A 17,982-nucleotide genomic window follows, 5' to 3' on the forward strand; every position below is an offset into this window, starting at 1 on the left:
AATTTCCATTGCAAATCCATCTTCTATCAATTTATCTAGCTAATAAATATTAGTTGCTCGTGTACTATTTTAATCTTTATATTTTCGTCTCTAAAGATTCGGTTTAATAATTTTGATCGCTGAACTTTAATATTAATAAAAAAAATTATATATTTTTAAAATTATATATATGTGAGAACAATAATTTGAAGCAAATTTTACAAAATTTATGTAATATGATTTGATAGAATACAATTTATAATTCAAAACATATGTATTATATTATTTTAAAAGTAAACAAAATTAATATAAATACACTTGAATAAAAAATATACATTTCAAGCTATGAAAATATTATGCTTTCTATAATTTCTATATTTGAAAATGATCTATTACATAAGATTCTCATTACAAATCTTAACAAATTTGTATCGTGTTAATAGATTTATTTTATTTTGCCAATATTTGATGTATAGTATCTATTATTTATATTTAAGTTTAAGAACTTTTGAGTAACTCTGTTAGAGAACACAAAAATATTTAATTCCATAATTATCTTTTTTATCCTACTAAAAATATTCTCAAATCACTCCATATTTTACATACAAAATTATTTAAACAAAACTATTTTTTAAATCGAAAAATTCTTCTAAATTCAAAATAATTTTGTGTTAATTGTTTATTATTATTAGATCAAATTAATATAATAATAATAATAACATATAAAATATGTATGCATCTTTTATTAATATATATTAATCTCTAACTTTCTACAATAACTATATTTTGTCTGTCATGACAGAACAATTTTCCCCACAGCACCATTTTTTTTTAAAAAAATACAATAGAATAAAAATTCAAACATTAACTTAGAATAAAAAAATTTGCTCAAACCTCATTATGTTTCACACCAAAATTTATTATAGATAAACAAATATATTATACTAAGTTAAAATTATATGCACACATTGAATGCTTATCAATAAATGTATGATAGAAACATTACACGACAAACATAATTACAAGACAAAAAAATATGTGCTTATTTATGGTCTTTGCGCTGATAATTTTGGTTCCCACTATCACACCTTTGATCCATAAAGTTTATGCTAAACGACATGAAAATAAATGAAGCAAAAACACTCGTTTCACATCCTACATATAAACAAAACTTTATCGTCAAGCTACTACATAATATTTACAACAAATGATTTTTTTATCACAAAAAAATTATTTTTATTCTAAATATAAATGGGATCAATTTGTATACAAGAAAACTTGTTTTTACTTATAAATACATTGAATTTTGATCCCAATATTCTCATGGCTGCTAGGAATTCAAGTGTTCGACTATTTTGTAAAAAAAATGATTGAAAAAGAATTTGTGAAATATGAAAGATATGTTAAATTGGCTGAGAACGATCATTCATGTTTATGCAACTAGGAAGGATTCAAGAAAACATTGTATTTACAAGATTCAAATTTTTTTGAATACATGCAACTATTAGCTAATTAACTCAAATCTCCTCATCGATCGGTGGCACATACCCGGCCACGGCCATCCCACAACCGTACCACACTGCCGTTGAACGCAGCCAAATCCTGGCAACGGTACCACCCCATGTCCCTCATTCTAATCTTCATCTTTCCCTCCCAATCCATGTCGCTCCACCGCCGAAACTTCTCTCTCTCCGCCGCGACACCATCGTCATCCTCGACTCCACCTTCCCGAAAATCATCGTTTCTGTAGTACAGGACAAACTTCCCTTTCGTGCTATTCTCTGTTTCCAAAGACGAGATACAATTCGTCCCACCTTGAGTGGAAACTAATTCAGCAGCCTCGTCTGCTACTGCAAGCTCCTCCAGTCCCCTATCGAGCAGTGACGTCGATGCAGCATCTTTGGTCCGGCCACGTTGCTCTGGCCTCGGAGGTGAAGAAGGCCCGATCCTCCAGAAGCTGAAGGCGGCCGTAACGGCGGCGACCCACGCCGCCAACATTTTGTTGACCGCCGTGAAGAAGCCGTAGCTCAAGTAATTCAGGGCTAGCGGCTCAACCGGAGAATCCAACGCATTCATTATTGTTTGTTCGTGGCCTCTCTTTGTTCCTGTCTTGTTCGATAAACCTGTGGCTGCTCGAGTGGATGGTGGGGTTTAATAGGGGAGGAAGGGCAAAGCTGAGCCGTTGGATTAAAACGACGCCAGAGAATCCGAGATTAGATGCCGAGAATCGAGAAAATAGATGCTAATTGCAAAGGTAGATCCCTTTTATGTACTGGAATTTTTATGAAAATAATTGGACGCGTGGCAGACATATATTGGTTATTGGGGGTACTACCATTTCAACTTGATGACCACATGAATTTGTAGCTTATGGTCGAAACCAAAGCAACAATTAAGAAAAATGTCGCTAAATGTACAATTAAACTATATATTTCACTAAATCTAAAAAGAAGAAATGAAGTTTATATAATTGAAATAGTAAATATTATATGGTATCTTAGAAAAAACTGAAATATATCTTTTAAAATAACCAACTTTGAAATATTTATAGAACTATGATATGTGTGGTTGAGATAATATATGAATAAAATAGGAAGAAGAAAGATAATTATAGTGGTATTTATCGCTGTCTAACAACCCAGATCAAAAGAAAGAAAAAGGATTCAGCTCAGAATCTACACTTTCAACAGAAGCCAACTTCATAGTTTACAAGATCTTCGGATCAGAGTTTCAATCATCAGTTTACAGCACAAAACTTATTCACTAGAAAATTGTGATCCCACATCCAGAACACGATATTTAAAAACAAACTGCAGAAGTTTGATCTCAAATCAGCATCAAATGGATTTAAGAAACTTCAAGGTCTCATCAATGTGCTTTTCGGGTTGGAACTGATTGTTGTAGACCATTCGGCACACTCCATTCTGGTCGAGGACATATGTTTGTCTTCCGGGCAGAGCACCAAATAAGTCCGAGGGGACGCCCCACTCTTTTCTAACCTTATTTCCTTCATCACTCAATAGGGTGAATGGAAGTTTGTACTTGCTGGCAAATTGCTACATCGCAGGAGGAGCAAAAATGTTAATCACAGAAGGTTGGATTTCTTCTGGATTTATCATCAAAATTATGAACCAAAAAGTTGGACCAATCAAGAAAGTTCGATAAGTTGCTTTGTACAAAAATATATAACTATATAAGTAACATGATAAGTAATTCGTAGCAAATAAAAACTAACATTCACAAACATGTTACATTCTTTAAATTTCACTATCAGATTCATGTTAAACTGGAAGAAAAACAAATGGATATAAAAACATCCAGTTTATGGAATGCTATCATTAATAAAGCTGTGCATATTCACGCGTGAACAAAGAAAAAACAATTTCTTCATCCTGATTCTGAATACCATAAACTGCAAAATATCAAGTGGTTGGTGGTTACTGCTTTTATGGGAAGGATTCAAAACACACGGAAACAGAAGCTCTCGCAACAAGTGTAGCTATATACAAGAAAGGTAAAGGCTGGTACCTTGTGGGATGCTGCATCATCCCCACTAATCCCAACAACCTCTGCTCCAGCTTTTTTAAATTTTTCATACGAGTCCCTAAAGGCACATGCCTGCAAATAATGTTGAAACATCAAACGGCACTTATTATTTTTCAAAAGATTAATGTGCTGCATGCTTCACAATAGGGATATGTTTTTTGATCACTTAAACTTTGACATAAGTCTAAGGAGCGCTGAGTATATTAAAGCAAAATTTATAAATAACAAGATCAAAGAGGCAAATATCTAATCAACAAGGAGCAAAAGTTTCGTATTCGTTGTTAATTTAATCATTGCCAATCAAGGTATCGTAAAGGTACAAAATCCCAACTATCGGTATGCTAAAGTTTAAGAAGATTGGGTCCAAATTCATTTTATTTTTCAAAATTTAAATTGCTTTGAAACTAAGAACTAGTCTGCACTGTTGGTAAGCTACTTAAAGCAAAATTTATGCCAGTTTCTTGTTCTCTGTTACACTATAAATTCAACAGGAATAAACAAACACCGATCAAAAGAAGGAAAGCCATGTTAACAACTAACAATTTTTTGCACCTAACTATAGAAAACTGAATAAACAACACTTTCCTTGAGCCCAAAATGTGAATAATGAAGTACTAGGAAACCTAAAATTTCCAATCATGAGAATCCAACTTACATGAGCACCACAACAAATCTCGTGTTGAATAAAGGTGACATGATTTTTTCTCAGGGGTCGTGCTGTGTGAGATTTGTTCAACACATTACAAACATATAGAACAATTACAAACATATATAAACAAAAACATGAAGAAACGGTAGTGATATTTCAGATTATGATCAGGGAAACAAGTGTCTACCTGTTTGGTGCAACCAGGGGTTTCATCAGCAGGATAGAAGTAAACAACTACAGGCTTCCCTTTGAATTTAGAAAGACTTACAGTCTTCCCATCTTGGTCTTTCAGAGTAAACGGAGGTGCCAATGAGCCTTCTGAAACCTTCAAGAAACGCCATAAACAAGCCCAGAAATTGAAACATCACCACATCTCAGAATTTCATTTCTCCCACTCATCAAAAGAAAAATGCCACATTTCTAGCAGGGTTATCAAAAATTCCAAAAATCATAATTCTAGAATATTCTTTTCTAGTTTTTGAGAGGATACTTTTTAATTGAAACCTCAGCAACGAGTTGTTTTTGTCAACATTCAAAATAAACAATGTCTATATCTTCAATCATTCAAACAAATATTCACACCACTTACAAGTTCTAAAAAATCATAATCACATTAGAATACTATACTAAACATATTTACATATACATCAAAAAATCACATGAATTTAACCACAAAACTACTCACGAAAATAATAGAAAGTCCAACCAATTAAAGTAAAAATACCTGCTCAGTTTTGGTTCTTGCATCAAACTGAGCTACAATCAAATAACCTATCGTAGACTTGTGTGTGTGTATTGCTATTAGATGGGCCAAGAACTTAAAAAAAGAAGTGATCTTGGTAAATGTACCTTAGCCAAAATGGAAGTTCTCGCATAAGAATGAGATGGGACTGAAAGATGAGTCACATTGGAGAGCTTGAGGCCATGAAACTGAGAATGCGAAGACTTTGAAAGGAGGGATAAATTCTGACACAATGTAGCTTTTGGGGTTTTAGCATGGAGTAAAGATGGAAGAGTCTGACTCGTATGGAGTGAAATCGAAGCCATGTGTTACTGTTGCAACCAGAAGTAGTGTATATGTATGATGTATCAAGAATTACACTATTCGTACGAAGAATTTGGTTTCGAGAAAGATAATGAAGAGGGAAGCATGTGGTGAGAATGGTGTTCGGTGGGTGAGAAAAGGGGATGACGATGTGTTTTTTGCGTGGACAATTGCTGACCCAACATGGGAGCTTTTTAATCATTATTTCTCTTTAAAAAAAAATAATTTCTCTTTCTTTTATATTTTAAAAAATAATAATTTTCGGTTTTCTAATTGAACATACATCTTACATTTGAATCCTAAATTTTTTATCAAAATCGAAACATAAATTAAATCGTGTTTTTGTTAATATATTATTTATTATTTCATTTTTTGGGACACAAATTGCTAAATTTTTCTAACTCCTATTTAATTTTTTACTTAAATTAAAATAAAATAATATGAAAAATAACATGTTTAAAAATGGTTAAACATAAGCTTCAATTTTTTACAATCACTTTTATTATATTTTTATTTATTAATTTTTTTTCAAATATTTGATTAATTTGTATACAAACAAAGATAATCTAATTTTGTTTTTATTATTATATAACTTTTTATTTTAAAACTATGAATGCTATAATTATTATTAGTTTATTTCATATGATTTATTGTTCTTCTTTTTATAAATATTATAATATTTTTATTTAAATTATTAGATATATTACAGTTGATATTCTTATTTAAATAAGTTATTTAAACTCTAGATTTATTTAAGATCATTATAATCAGAAGAACATCATTTTTAACAGTAACATGCATCATGCAATTGGATATACATATACAATTCTAATCTAATTAATTGGTCAAGTTGGCACATGAAAGTAGCATCCATTGTTGAAATCGCCTTAATTTATTAATGTATATTATATTATATAATGTGAAGGTTTACTTTCTTTAGAATTTCATGCACATTATTCCTCATCGATCTTTATATATGGACACAAAAAATATATTGAATTTATTTAAATTTATAGATCTAAAATCAGCTCGAATCGTATAATTTAAAGATCGAGTCGACATCGATTTTATATTTGATTTCAAAATTTTGATTCATGGCAAAGCCATACTCTATGATGAGTTTTTCTCTTTTATGCATATAGTAATTAAGACAATAATAATATAATTTGAGTCATTAACGATATAGAGTGGAAAAGGAAATTATACATATATGGGTTGGAACGAGAAGGTAGGTGAAGTGCAAGGCAGAGAGACATTCACTGCGACAAGAAATGAGACATATATTTCATAAAAAGGTAAAAGAATTGAATCCCACCATTTAAATTTTTGCACATGGAAATTATTATTGTCCTAATAATAAATATTGTAAGATTTTCGATTCTCTTTTTTAAAGGGAAAATCGTAGGAAAAAGAGGTTTCCATTTCTAACACACGCACACATATGTTGAGCCCACCCACCCACTCCTCCTCCCCAAGTAGAAAGGCATGATATTTTAGTTATGTTTTTCGCTTTTCTCATCATCGTTTCCTGCTGACCTCCGCCACCTGGTACGTACGTCGACCTCCGCCACCTACGGCCCATTTCTTCGTCGATTTCGATATATATATATATAGCATGCATCATTTAATTCATGTATTCGGATTATTTCCTTCTTGCATGTTCTGATTATAACGTAACGAAAAACATCAGATGTAATTTGTGTGTTATGATCTTCGTCTTTCACAGATTATTGACCCCTTCAATATTATTTGATGGTGCCTTTATCGATTTCGTCATTTAATTATTGATCAAGTTGGAATGATATATTTACATGTAGAAGATTCCCGATTCCATCTTAATTCATGACCATTAATTGCTGCATACAAATCTTGAAATACGAATATATTTATTTATTTATTTCTAAACTAATCATATCTCCACGTGAGAGATGATATATATTCACATCGATATATATAATGATATGATTCACCGACTTTCTAAAACTTGGTAACGTGATATGTTTGGATCTATAAATTGCAGTGGAGGAGGATCTGATGAGACGTACTCTCTCGCCCAAAAAGAATCGATCGGAGATTCTTGGATTTCATCACTGCCATTATTATTGTAGCTAGCTACTTCTCATCAATAAAGCTTGGAACCAATGGATCAAGACAATGGAGGAAGCAATAAGGTGACAGGGATCAGGCAAATCGTTAGGCTGAAAGGGTTCCTCCAAAAATGGCAAAATGTCACACTTGGCCCCAAAGATCAACACAATCACCAAGTCTATGGTGGCGGCATTTCACCGGCGATCACACGAAGGTTGATAGGTTCCAACGTGTATTGCGAGTCGGACGAGGATAGCTGCCACAGCCCTGAACCGCCGCCGGATGTCCCAAAGGGTTACCTGGCGGTGTACGTGGGACTGGAGCTCCGGAGGTTTATCATCCCAACAAGTTATCTCGGGGATCCGCTGTTTAAGGTGTTGTTAGAAAAGGTCGAGGAGGAGTTTGGATTCGATCACAGTGGCGGGCTCACGATCCCCTGTGAAATCGAGACGTTTAAGTATCTTCTTCAATGCATGGAAAATCACCGGAAAGAGCAACTTGACTGCAATATTAATGCAGGTTACGTTCTATATATTCTTTTTTGCTCCATTCATTTTTTTTTTTTTTGCCTTATTCAATGATCATTCAACACGATCGATCGATCGATTTTTCCCTTAAAGATCCGATCGACAAGAAATTTAAAATAAATACAATCGGATCGATCGTATAATCGTGACCTTCCAATATAATTTGGAGAAGTTTTTGTTACATATTGATGTAGTTTCGTCTACTATTATATGCATAAAAAGATAAAAAAAGTTAGATCGGTCGGTTCGATCCATATATATAATGAGAAACAAGATTTTCGACATAAAAAGTTACATTTTTTATTAGTCGCGTCGAATAAAGTATGAGATATGTCTCAAAAAAATCAAGAGAGTTTTTGTGAAAATTGTTGTTTTTGGGTTGGTGTGTTTATTTGTTACATCTTAAGTTTAATATATATAATTAAACTTGGAAATGTGGCAATTTTGCAGCTGAAAAGTCGTTACCAGTTGAGGAGTGAAAGGATGTTCTCTATAACAAGTTGAGATTTAGTTTTGAGGTCTCTTTGTAAGAAATTAATTTGGCATTACTTTTTTTATTTTATTTTATTTTTGGGAAGACGAAATTAGGTAGATGGGGTTGTTTAATTTATTTTGATGATCGGGTGTTCGTGTCTCTGTCAAACGTAATTTTTTATTGCAACTTAATGGACATGATACTTACTGCACATGGAAAATAGATTACCCATTTATATTAGTACCATTCAGAGGAAGCCCGTATAATGCGGACAAAGCCCAATCTCTCAAATGTTAAAATTAAACTTTTTCAGAGACAAACTACATGAAAGCCCGTTAGTCTAATCGATTTCTCATACTAATAATCTATTTTCTTTTTGACAGGCTAACTAATAATCTTTTTCATGTACTCTTATGATATAGTCTTGCGTATTAATTTTGTGAGACGGATCTACTATTCAATTCGAATCATTAAAAAAAATAACTTTTTTATTATACATATAAATCAGATAAATCCATGAGACCGTATAATAAATTCATCCAGAAGTTATTTAAAATGAGTGAAAATCATTTTAAATTAAGGAAATTGAAGACGATTATTCGAATATTGTTAAAACCGCACGAATTGGGGGAGCTTGAACTTGACTGAAGTGATCCGCCAGGTAGCAAAAGGCAGATCAGTCAGGAGCATACACATGGACCGGTCTTTAGACCGACATACCCCATGATAATTAACTCATAATATATTTTTGCTTTGCAAATTAATTCCATTAGACATGTTTGGTTCTTGAGATATAATAATAAATTTGAGTCGAATATTAGATAAAATTGTTGTGAAAAAGTAAAAATTTATGGTAAAAAGTAAAAATCTAAAACTCTCAAAATTTACCAAACTACACACTTTATAATATTTTTCTCTCTACTCAATTGTGATTTTTCTTCACAAATGAGAGATCTATTTATAGGAAATCTTTACAAATAATCCAAAAATCATTACCTACATCATCACACACTAATTTTTAATATTTACAACTCTTATTTTCAACATTCAAATATTCAACATTCAAATATTCAATACACACATTTTAAATATTATTTTTCAACATTTAAATATATAATTTTCAACAAAAATCAATTTCTTATAAAAATGTTGTTTAGGTGATAGACGGTCGTACATCGTTGAGTAGCAACTATGATAAAAGATATGAGTTTTGAGTTCAAAATAGATACAGATGAAGTGTTACAGAAATATAGTGATGAACAACAATAAAAATAATTATATATATAAACTTTTAAAAAAAAAGCTTAGGGGCTAGACGAAAGGTGATTGTTCACCTGTTGCTCCGAGTTTTTTAAACATTGGATTAAATAAATATGTGTTATTAATCAATGCAATATCGTTTTTGGCATCAGATGGTGCCGTAATACATATCTTTATTTACGTTGAAAGTACATAACTCGAAATTATTAATAAATGTCGCCTTCCAATTATTAATAAGCTCTTGTTTAATATTCTAGATAAGCTGATTAACAGCTCTAATTCAATCATTAGTAATCTGAAGCAGTAAAAATATATACAAAATTCATTTGTCTTATATACTCAAATTAATTAATAAAATTAGGTCCCACGGAAGTTATTTGTTTTGACTTGTAAGTCGTAAAAAAAAAATATGAAAACCAGAAGCTTTAAATACAATTTATTATATGCAAACTTTAAAATACGGACAACTTGCGCTGGTGGACTACTGAATTACAAATTACACTTGAATTAGAACTATACTAAATTATCCTAGTACTTTATTTCGAAAAATTATTTCAAAAATATATTTAGAATAATGATGTGATTCCAAGTGTAGTTTATAATCGAATATATAATCTCATGAGTGGGTCTCTTGTGAGACGGTCTCACGAATCTTTATCTGTGATACATGTCAACTCTACCGATATTCACGATAAAAATAATACTCTTCCATAAAAAGTAATAATTTTTCAAGGATGACCCAAATAAGAGATTTATCTCACAAAATACGACTCGTGAGACCTTCTCACACAAGTTTTTACCTAATCTCATTGTACATATAACATAACTCTTTATAATTTTTTTTTTTAAAAAAAAAACAGAGAAAGAAAGGTTAAAAGAATAATAAATGACACTAATTTAATTGCAAGCATTAATTAGCCCTTTCTTAATTGAAGATCAGCCTACCGCACGATCACTCTTATATCTCATCTAAAAACATAATATACGGCACTAATCAGCACATCATTATTAACAATCCTTATATTAATGATAATAATAATATTAATGATAATAATAAATAGAATTATAAACTAGACACCCTACTGTGGGGATAACCACACACAATCGCTACCTCCTCCGTCATTATTTAATTTTAATCTTTTCCAGATATCACCGACTGTGATTGCATCGCCGCCGTCTCCGTCGTCATCAGGAGTAGAAATCCACGAGCTCGTTCAAAGAATCCGGCCGAGGATCGGCATTTTCCAGAATCCACAGGAGGTGCTCGAATAGCACCACCTCGCAATCGACGGCGATGGATTCGTCGTGGCGTCCGGATCCCCGGTCCACGAGCTGACGGAAGAGAGGATTTTCCATGACGTCGGAGGTGATGAGATACTTCCGCCGCGACTTCCCCACGTAGACGGCGTGGAGATCCTTGGACACGGCGGATGATTCGTCGTCGGAGGAATTGCAGGTGGCGGCCGCGATGGAGCTGGCCTTGGCGCCTTGCCCGAGCTTGAAGGATTGCATTTTCTTAAGCACGGACCTGATTTTGGTGAGCTTGCTCCCCTTCGCCATTATTGATTAATTAGCTAGAAAATAAAAGGAAAGAAGAGTTCGGGTTTGAGAAATTGAGAACGAAAGTTCGTTATATGAAGGGGGAGAGGGGTCAGCAACGTTGCTGCAATTTCAAATTTTATTTTCCATGCATAATTCAATATCATATTTAACTAATATAATTTTGATTAAGTTGTTTTTTATTATATCTTAAAATAAAATTACATATGATGTCATAATCTAGACAGCAATTATAAATGTAGATGACAGCATCTCACCAAATTAATTATTTAATTAAGAACTCCATGATTTTATGTTATTTTTAAATGGATATTATTTAAAGATTAACATATATTTAATTATGGGTCCCATCTACAGCTCATATATATTATACATATATATTTAATAAAGGTGAAGCTGGTTATGTATATATTACGAAGAAACAGACATTGTTTGGTGAAAGTGACAGACATGCGGCGGGACCACTACAGAAATTTTACATTTAATGTAGTTGACCAACATAGTAAAATAATAAAATATAAGTAAAACACGTCACCGAATATTTGGCTACGTTAAAACTCGTTGCTGAGTTACGTCGCAAAAATTCCTTTCAGCAAAATAGCAAAATGTAAGTAAAACACATCGCCGAATATTTAACGATGCCAAAATTGGTCGCTGAGTTACGTTGTTCATTTATTGATATGTTTATCCTCAACTTTAGATTTATTATTTTAATTAATTATTTGTCTGTCCTTAATTCATGTTAATACCAGTAGGATAGGTATATGTCATGCTTTTCCGAGTTCACACAACTCAGACTATATGGTTTTCGTTAGCAACCATCCCTCATTCTTTCCCTGTCTTGTGAAAATTATTATTTAAATCAGCCTTGTTTGAAGAAAAACGTACGTATACATAAATAATATATACTGTAAAAATAATTTTCAAGTATATTAAAGGGAGAAAAGGAATTAACTTCCATAGCTCCACCTTTTAATACCACGAGTACTGTATCTTGTTGACTTGAAAATTCTCCAAAAACAAAATTTTAGTAATTAATCATATGCTAGCTTGTTATTTTAAAATTACAAAAAATTAAGTAATAGAAAAACGTAAATAATTTCGTAAAAATACGAGATTAAAGTGACAATGATAGGTGCATCAAGACATGGAAATAAATCTATCTATACTACAACAATAAAGTAAATTAATGGTTATTTTTATTCATACATAGGACTCACAAACTCCTCCAAATTACGTACAACATTTTCAGTGATGTGACCACCAAAATTCATATAGCCATAATTTGGGACAAAAATAAACCGAAAAAAGTAGTATTCAATGCATCAAATTCGAAAGTCTCCACTCCCCAAAGACCAAGAAATTGCTACAGTTTATTTTGTTTTTGCCAAAAAAAAAATATATATACTTCATTTGGTTACACCCCAAATTATAGAGGATTCCTCTTCACTCACTCAACAGCCAGTGGAACTGCTTCAGCCTGAACACAAAAACAAGGCAATCTATATCCTTCAGCATTCGAGGCAAAACATTTTCTTATTTTTGTATAGATTATCAAACCTACCAGCTTGCGATATTTAAGCGCATAAAACATTTCAAGGTATCGTCTGATCTCCATGCGATCCAGCTTCGAAACATACTTCCAGAACCCATAAACACCGGCCAAAGTCAGTAACCTGTCAGAATAAATCTGCCAAGTATACCTAAACACCACAAGTTTCATAGGATCGATCAGAAAGTGTATCACAGAACGTTATATTGTGCAAGATTTAACAGATTCTTACTTCTCCTGGATACGTTTCAGGCCGCCATTCGATATGGTCTCCCAGTGAGAATGATCTTTCTTACATTTTTCGAAGAAATCGACGAGTAGTTCAGAAACTTGTTCACCCTTGTAAGGATCGATGTGGAAGCCAGACTTTCCATGGACGATTATCTCAGCTGGCCCTCCGTAGGATGTTGCAAATGTCGGCAACCCGCAAGTCATGGCCTCCACGACAGTCAAACCGAAGGCCTCGTAGAATGCTGGTTGCACGAAGATGCCTTTCTTGTCAGCGATGCAACGGTAGAGTTCACCGTTCCTGACACGGTTCATTTGAGAAGAAATCCATCTGAATTGGCCATTCAGGCTGTATGTTTCTATCAAACTGTACATCTTTTTCATCTCAGCTTGTTCTTCCAAATCTTTCGACTCCTTTCGCCTGTCGCCACCCACGATAACGAGGTTAGCCAATTGCCTGAGTTTTGGGTTCTTGGCATATAGTTCCACAAGTCCTGTCAAATTCTTGACCCTGTCAAGCCTAGCCATGGAGAATATGATGGGCTTGTTCTTGTCTTTCAGCGAACATCTGTCAGTCAAATAGGCATTATACAAAATGAGCGTTTACGAAAAATACCAACATGGATGGATTCAGGATTTCGGTTTTAATGGGTGTAAAGATGGAAAACTCACAAATGTTCTTCATTCTCAACGTTGCTATAAAGAAGTTCCTCGATTTCAGGTTGAAGGGCAGTTAGTCTTTTTTCCTTTTCGGTATAAGAGAAGTAGAGGTTCATATCCGCACCAGGAGAGACGATGTTGAATTTGGGGTCGAACACGTCAATCCCATGTACGACTCGGTACAATCCAGGCATAGTGAACGCCATATGGCTTTCGTACTGTCCCACTGTGTCCTTGCTGAAAACACGAAATCGAGAAAAAAATTTAGGCTAAAAACCAAATACTTGTTTTTTTTTACATATATATTTGACCAATTGCTGATTATACACAAACCTTCCTGCTATTTCTTGAAACGTGCTAGTGATTATGAAGTCTGTATGATTCATTGCATACAAATCAGCTGTAAACTGGCACGAAAAGTGATACTTTTCATCGTAGTTTTTCAGGTAAATGTCAGAATCAGGATACTTGGTTTTCTCTAGTGCGTGAGCAATGGTGCACTATCCACAAAAAAAGTTTAAAAACAAGATCAAGGAATCAGTCTCCTGCGAGTAAAAAGAAAACTAATTAGTACTATTTGATATTTATACATAGTATAAGGTATGCACCTGAGTCACTCCCAACTTGTGGGCAAGCAAAGAGGCTGCAAGGTTTCCCTCACTGTAATTTCCAATAATAAGATCTGGTTTGGCCTGTAACTCTGCTGTGATTTCTTTAGCAACATCCTAAGAACGAGGCACGGAAAGTTTATCACTAGTGAACGAAGTTTCAAGAATGTAAGAGAAGTAAGGAAATGGTGTTTTTACAATCTATATCCCAAAAATGTGAAGATGTTGGAGGGAGTAGATGCTGATATCGATAGGTCTTTCTTCAAAATTAAATTGCATGTTTATAGATGTATTTACAATCTATATCCCAGAAACGATACGACAGTCATATATATGATTGTATTTTAGTGGTTAATTGATTTAGTAAACTTTTGATTGTAATTTCCCAGGTTTATACTCGTTTGGTAATATATTTTATCTGACCTCGGTGAATGTTTCCATGTATGGCCACACCTCAAACCGGGATATCCATTTCCGGACAATACCCTTTTCAGTTCTAAATGGTACACGGAGTATATGTGAGTGCTCGGCCCCAAAAACTTTCTCAAGTCGCTGAGCACAAGTGGTTCCTACTGCATCTGGTAGCAACCGAGTCACCTAACGGCGTTACAAGATCAAGCATAAGATTCAAATTCCATGTTATGCATGACATAGAAAAAGAGGAGAGAGAGAGAGAGAGAGATTAACTCACTATGAGAATTCGTGGAGTTATATCGAGTCCTTGCTCCTTTATACGTTTGATCATCTCCCGCTCCAAAGCAGGAACTTGATCCAAAATGTAGACCACCTGCAAAACAATGAAGGGCGGTTCAGAATTTACAGGATTGAATATGAATTGTGATGAAAATCTGGACGCTCCGTACCTGTCCTCCGGTATCAGGGTATCCCAAGACGTTTTCTTGTGCAAAGTAACCGTGAGGAGAAAGAATAACGACATTGAAAACCATAGGAATTCTGCCAAGGAATTTCTCCAGGGTGCATGAGTCCGGAGCCTCGAGAAGGTCTAAAAGCATAGAGATCATCTCTGATACTCGTTCTGCGTTATCACCCCATCCCCTCTCCAATCCAATCTCATGGAATTTGTGTTCGAAATTCGAGTATGATGTCTCAGGAATTAGTGTAGACAGGTACTCCTCGGCCTTTCTCAGAACAGCTTGTAGAGAACTAAGGTTCTTGATTCTGTCATTAAGCATCATTGCCTGTACAAGAAAGTGTAATCATCAGATTCAAACTAAAGCATGGTTCCAGTCCTTTAAGCATATCATTATTTGTGATATCCACGATTGAATATCGGAATATGGTATCATATTCACCTTGCCCTTGTAGTGATGCTTTCGGAGGAAATCTAGAAGAGGGGACATGCTCTCCTTGTCATGGAACATTTTTGCAGAGAGGTGTCTATTGAGGAATTCAACTCCATTTCCAATGGATTTGGTGAGAGTCGGCTTTGGAAAAGATGCAGTAAATGGCTCAAAGTCCAACTCAAGTACAAAGTTACCATTTGATCTGCACCACAGAAGACCAATATTGCTGAAAATTTGAATAAAAGTGATCAAAAAGCACGGTAAACAAGTTCATTTCTTGGATTCGGAAACCTACGTTCCATTAACGAGCTCTTCCTTAAAGTGCAGGTATTCTGGTACAGTTAGTTCCTCCACGACCAGTGAGTTCACATTGACTCTTAAGTATTCCCAAACACCAGGCCTTAGCCGAATAGCGAGTGCAACCCATGGAGGCAACACAACTGCTTCCTAGCGGAGTAAACAAGCGACACATTTTTGAGATGGGAATCAGGACTTTGATAAGAAAAAAATGTTAATGGATGGTTCAGATTTTACCTGCGTAAACTTGAGAACTTCTTTGAAGGCATGATCCCGCAGCTTTGCCTCATCAGTTTCGCATATTGATTCGAACTCAGCTAAGAGTTGGTGAGGTTTTAATATCCCCTTACCATGGTCTTCAACCCTGCAACAAACAACGATCAATATCAGACAAAATTAAATATCAAGGCGATCCAATCTCCCATTACAGATGGTGATACGGTAGCTCATATATTTTAAACTGTACAACATCCTATGTGGCAAACATTTTGCTCATGGCAGTGGGGGCAATTAGTAGCAGTGAACAAAATCAAATCAAGATTAAAACTAGTAGCACTTGATTGAACAATGAAGTAAATACCTAGACAGAAACAGCAAAATATCGTTCCGATGAGCCGCAAGAGTGGCGTCCAAACGTTCACGTAGGCTGTGAACTCGGGTCAGAACACGTTCCGCCATCGAAGATGATTAGCGATTTAGCAAATTCTTGGATATCTTTTCAACTGTAGAACGATAAAATATTCAGATATTTCGGTTGTGTAGGCCTAAAAGTGTATATATAGCTGGTTAAAATTGACCAGCATTTTTTAATGACCAGCCACAGTATTAATTAAATCTACAATCCCTTGAAATTAAAAATCTAACGCATCTCACGTAAGACAGTACGTGGAGAAGCAAGAGTATTACATGACAAAATCATATCAAATTTTAACTATGAATTCTTTAGTCTTTCTGCAAGAATTCAGAAGAGAAAGAAAAACCTTCAATATTTTACCTTAAAATGAACAAAAACCTTAGCAATAAGAGCCAATCAGAGCTCAGGATCAAGAAAACAATACAAAGAAAGTGAAAAGAAACAGCAAAGTCACAATATAGAGAAAGCAAAATGAATGAGTTCTGCCTATGATGATGGAGAATGCAAGCCAAGCTCCCCCCCTTAAATATGCAACAAAAAAGAAACCCATATTCCGAAACCACTTTTTCAAGAAAACCAGACACCGAAATGGGATATACTCATTGGTGGTTTTGGAAAGATGGTGGTGAAAGGTAATGTAGACAGGGGACCCCCCTTGGATCAATTTCTTCAAAGATTAAAAAAAACAGTTCTTCCTCAACTTTCCACCGGTTGTCATTAAAAAGTAAATGCATGCAATAAATGTTTTTATGAAGTTTTAACAGTGAGGTTGAGTTATCCAATCCATCAATTTTCTGTAAACATGGATTTATCCACTTCGCACTTTTTCTACCATCCTTCGGATTATGCACATCATCGTGTATAAATAAATATCTCAATTTATTATTGTATTTTATAAATGCTTAACGATAATATAATACGTTTAAGTAGACATGTGCAGCACAAATAGCGCTCATTCATTAAAACCAAGAGAACTGTTTAAAAATTTTAATGGGTCGGTGCTGCTTTTTCACAATGTTTCCTTGCTCTTGAGGACTGCTTAAAAACATTAAATTACTGATATTTTTGACATTAATAAATAATATTTTTTTCATGGATTGGATCGAAAATTCGTCTCCCGAAATTGATATGTGTGACGAAAAAAATCCATGACATGCAATTCAATGAATAAAATTAAATTATTATCACGGTGCTTAATTAGGTATAAGGGTTTCCATTTTACCAACAGTTTGTAAATTAAATATAATCTCGGACCATATTTTAATTAAAAAACAAAATGTTTGAAATTTACAAAAAAAATATGTAATAATCATTAATCACAATCCTCAAGACAGATCCATAAATTTAATATACGAAAAGTTGCGTCAGTTCAGTGCTTTCTACTAAATTTGATTCCTATGCAATCCGCCTACAGCTGTTTCCATGTTATCGCCCACGACAAATGAAAAATTTGAAGATCTTGAAAATTCAATTGTTATAAAGAACATAATATTAAGCATAAAAAAATTTAACATATAATAACTGGAAAGGGAAAATATATTTATTTATTTATTGTACTCTACGGTACCGT

At 33.9% G+C, this 17,982-nt stretch overlaps 5 protein-coding genes across 5 annotated transcripts; 1 reads left to right on the forward strand and 4 right to left on the reverse strand.

Annotated features, from left to right (window-relative positions):
• Positions 1-1,378: 1,378 nt before the first annotated feature.
• On the reverse strand, positions 1,379-2,249 carry LOC140824432 (uncharacterized). Its single transcript, XM_073186022.1, has one exon. The coding sequence runs from the start codon at positions 2,053-2,055 to the stop codon at positions 1,507-1,509; it is 549 nt and encodes a 182-aa protein (XP_073042123.1). The 5' UTR covers positions 2,056-2,249; the 3' UTR covers positions 1,379-1,506.
• A 392-nt stretch (positions 2,250-2,641) lies between these two features.
• LOC140816672 (peroxiredoxin Q, chloroplastic-like) lies at positions 2,642-5,387 on the reverse strand. The gene is made up of 4 exons (XM_073176067.1): positions 5,024-5,387; positions 4,362-4,499; positions 3,508-3,597; positions 2,642-3,035 (listed from the first exon to the last, which is right to left on the reverse strand). Exons 1-4 carry the CDS (start codon positions 5,219-5,221, stop codon positions 2,817-2,819), a joined length of 645 nt encoding a protein of 214 aa, XP_073032168.1. The 5' UTR covers positions 5,222-5,387; the 3' UTR covers positions 2,642-2,816.
• A 1,189-nt stretch (positions 5,388-6,576) lies between these two features.
• Positions 6,577-8,541, forward strand: LOC140824433 (protein SMALL AUXIN UP-REGULATED RNA 10-like). Its single transcript, XM_073186023.1, has 3 exons — positions 6,577-6,767; positions 7,240-7,826; positions 8,285-8,541. Exons 2-3 carry the CDS (start codon positions 7,361-7,363, stop codon positions 8,311-8,313), a joined length of 495 nt encoding a protein of 164 aa, XP_073042124.1. The 5' UTR covers positions 6,577-6,767; positions 7,240-7,360; the 3' UTR covers positions 8,314-8,541.
• Positions 8,542-10,500: 1,959 nt separating this feature from the next.
• Positions 10,501-11,323, reverse strand: LOC140824434 (auxin-responsive protein SAUR76-like). The gene has a single exon (XM_073186024.1). The coding sequence runs from the start codon at positions 11,127-11,129 to the stop codon at positions 10,758-10,760; it is 372 nt and encodes a 123-aa protein (XP_073042125.1). The 5' UTR covers positions 11,130-11,323; the 3' UTR covers positions 10,501-10,757.
• A 988-nt stretch (positions 11,324-12,311) lies between these two features.
• Positions 12,312-16,929, reverse strand: LOC140816679 (sucrose synthase-like). Its single transcript, XM_073176079.1, has 14 exons — positions 16,773-16,929; positions 16,359-16,500; positions 16,016-16,142; positions 15,777-15,928; positions 15,491-15,683; positions 15,041-15,376; positions 14,869-14,964; positions 14,601-14,774; positions 14,178-14,294; positions 13,903-14,069; positions 13,582-13,806; positions 12,914-13,477; positions 12,694-12,832; positions 12,312-12,609 (listed from the first exon to the last, which is right to left on the reverse strand). Exons 2-14 carry the CDS (start codon positions 16,454-16,456, stop codon positions 12,580-12,582), a joined length of 2,418 nt encoding a protein of 805 aa, XP_073032180.1. The 5' UTR covers positions 16,457-16,500; positions 16,773-16,929; the 3' UTR covers positions 12,312-12,579.
• Between the last annotated feature and the right edge of the window lie 1,053 nt (positions 16,930-17,982).

This window comes from Primulina eburnea, chromosome 2 (assembly GCF_022965805.1).
Source record: "Primulina eburnea isolate SZY01 chromosome 2, ASM2296580v1, whole genome shotgun sequence".
Taxonomy (NCBI): Eukaryota; Viridiplantae; Streptophyta; class Magnoliopsida; order Lamiales; family Gesneriaceae; genus Primulina; species Primulina eburnea.

Bases quoted from the DNA above. Each gene is read 5' to 3' on its own strand.
- LOC140824432 (XM_073186022.1), bottom strand. From the start codon at position 2,055: ATGAATGCGTTGGATTCTCCGGTTGAGCCGCTAGCCCTGAATTACTTG.
- LOC140816672 (XM_073176067.1), bottom strand. From the start codon at position 5,221: ATGGCTTCGATTTCACTCCATACGAGTCAGACTCTTCCATCTTTACTC. The intron at 4,500-5,023 runs GTACATTTACCA...CGTTTCTTGAAG, and splicing joins GAACTTCCATTTTGGCTAAG to GTTTCAGAAGGCTCATTGGC. The intron at 3,598-4,361 runs GTAGACACTTGT...CATTATTTGCAG, and splicing joins CCCCTGGTTGCACCAAACAG to GCATGTGCCTTTAGGGACTC.
- LOC140824433 (XM_073186023.1), top strand. From the start codon at position 7,361: ATGGATCAAGACAATGGAGGAAGCAATAAGGTGACAGGGATCAGGCAA. The intron at 7,827-8,284 runs GTTACGTTCTAT...GCAATTTTGCAG, and splicing joins TGACTGCAATATTAATGCAG to CTGAAAAGTCGTTACCAGTT.
- LOC140824434 (XM_073186024.1), bottom strand. From the start codon at position 11,129: ATGGCGAAGGGGAGCAAGCTCACCAAAATCAGGTCCGTGCTTAAGAAA.
- LOC140816679 (XM_073176079.1), bottom strand. From the start codon at position 16,456: ATGGCGGAACGTGTTCTGACCCGAGTTCACAGCCTACGTGAACGTTTG. The intron at 14,295-14,600 runs GTCAGATAAAAT...CCTCGTTCTTAG, and splicing joins ACATGGAAACATTCACCGAG to GATGTTGCTAAAGAAATCAC. The intron at 14,070-14,177 runs GTGCATACCTTA...TTTTGTGGATAG, and splicing joins ACAAGTTGGGAGTGACTCAG to TGCACCATTGCTCACGCACT.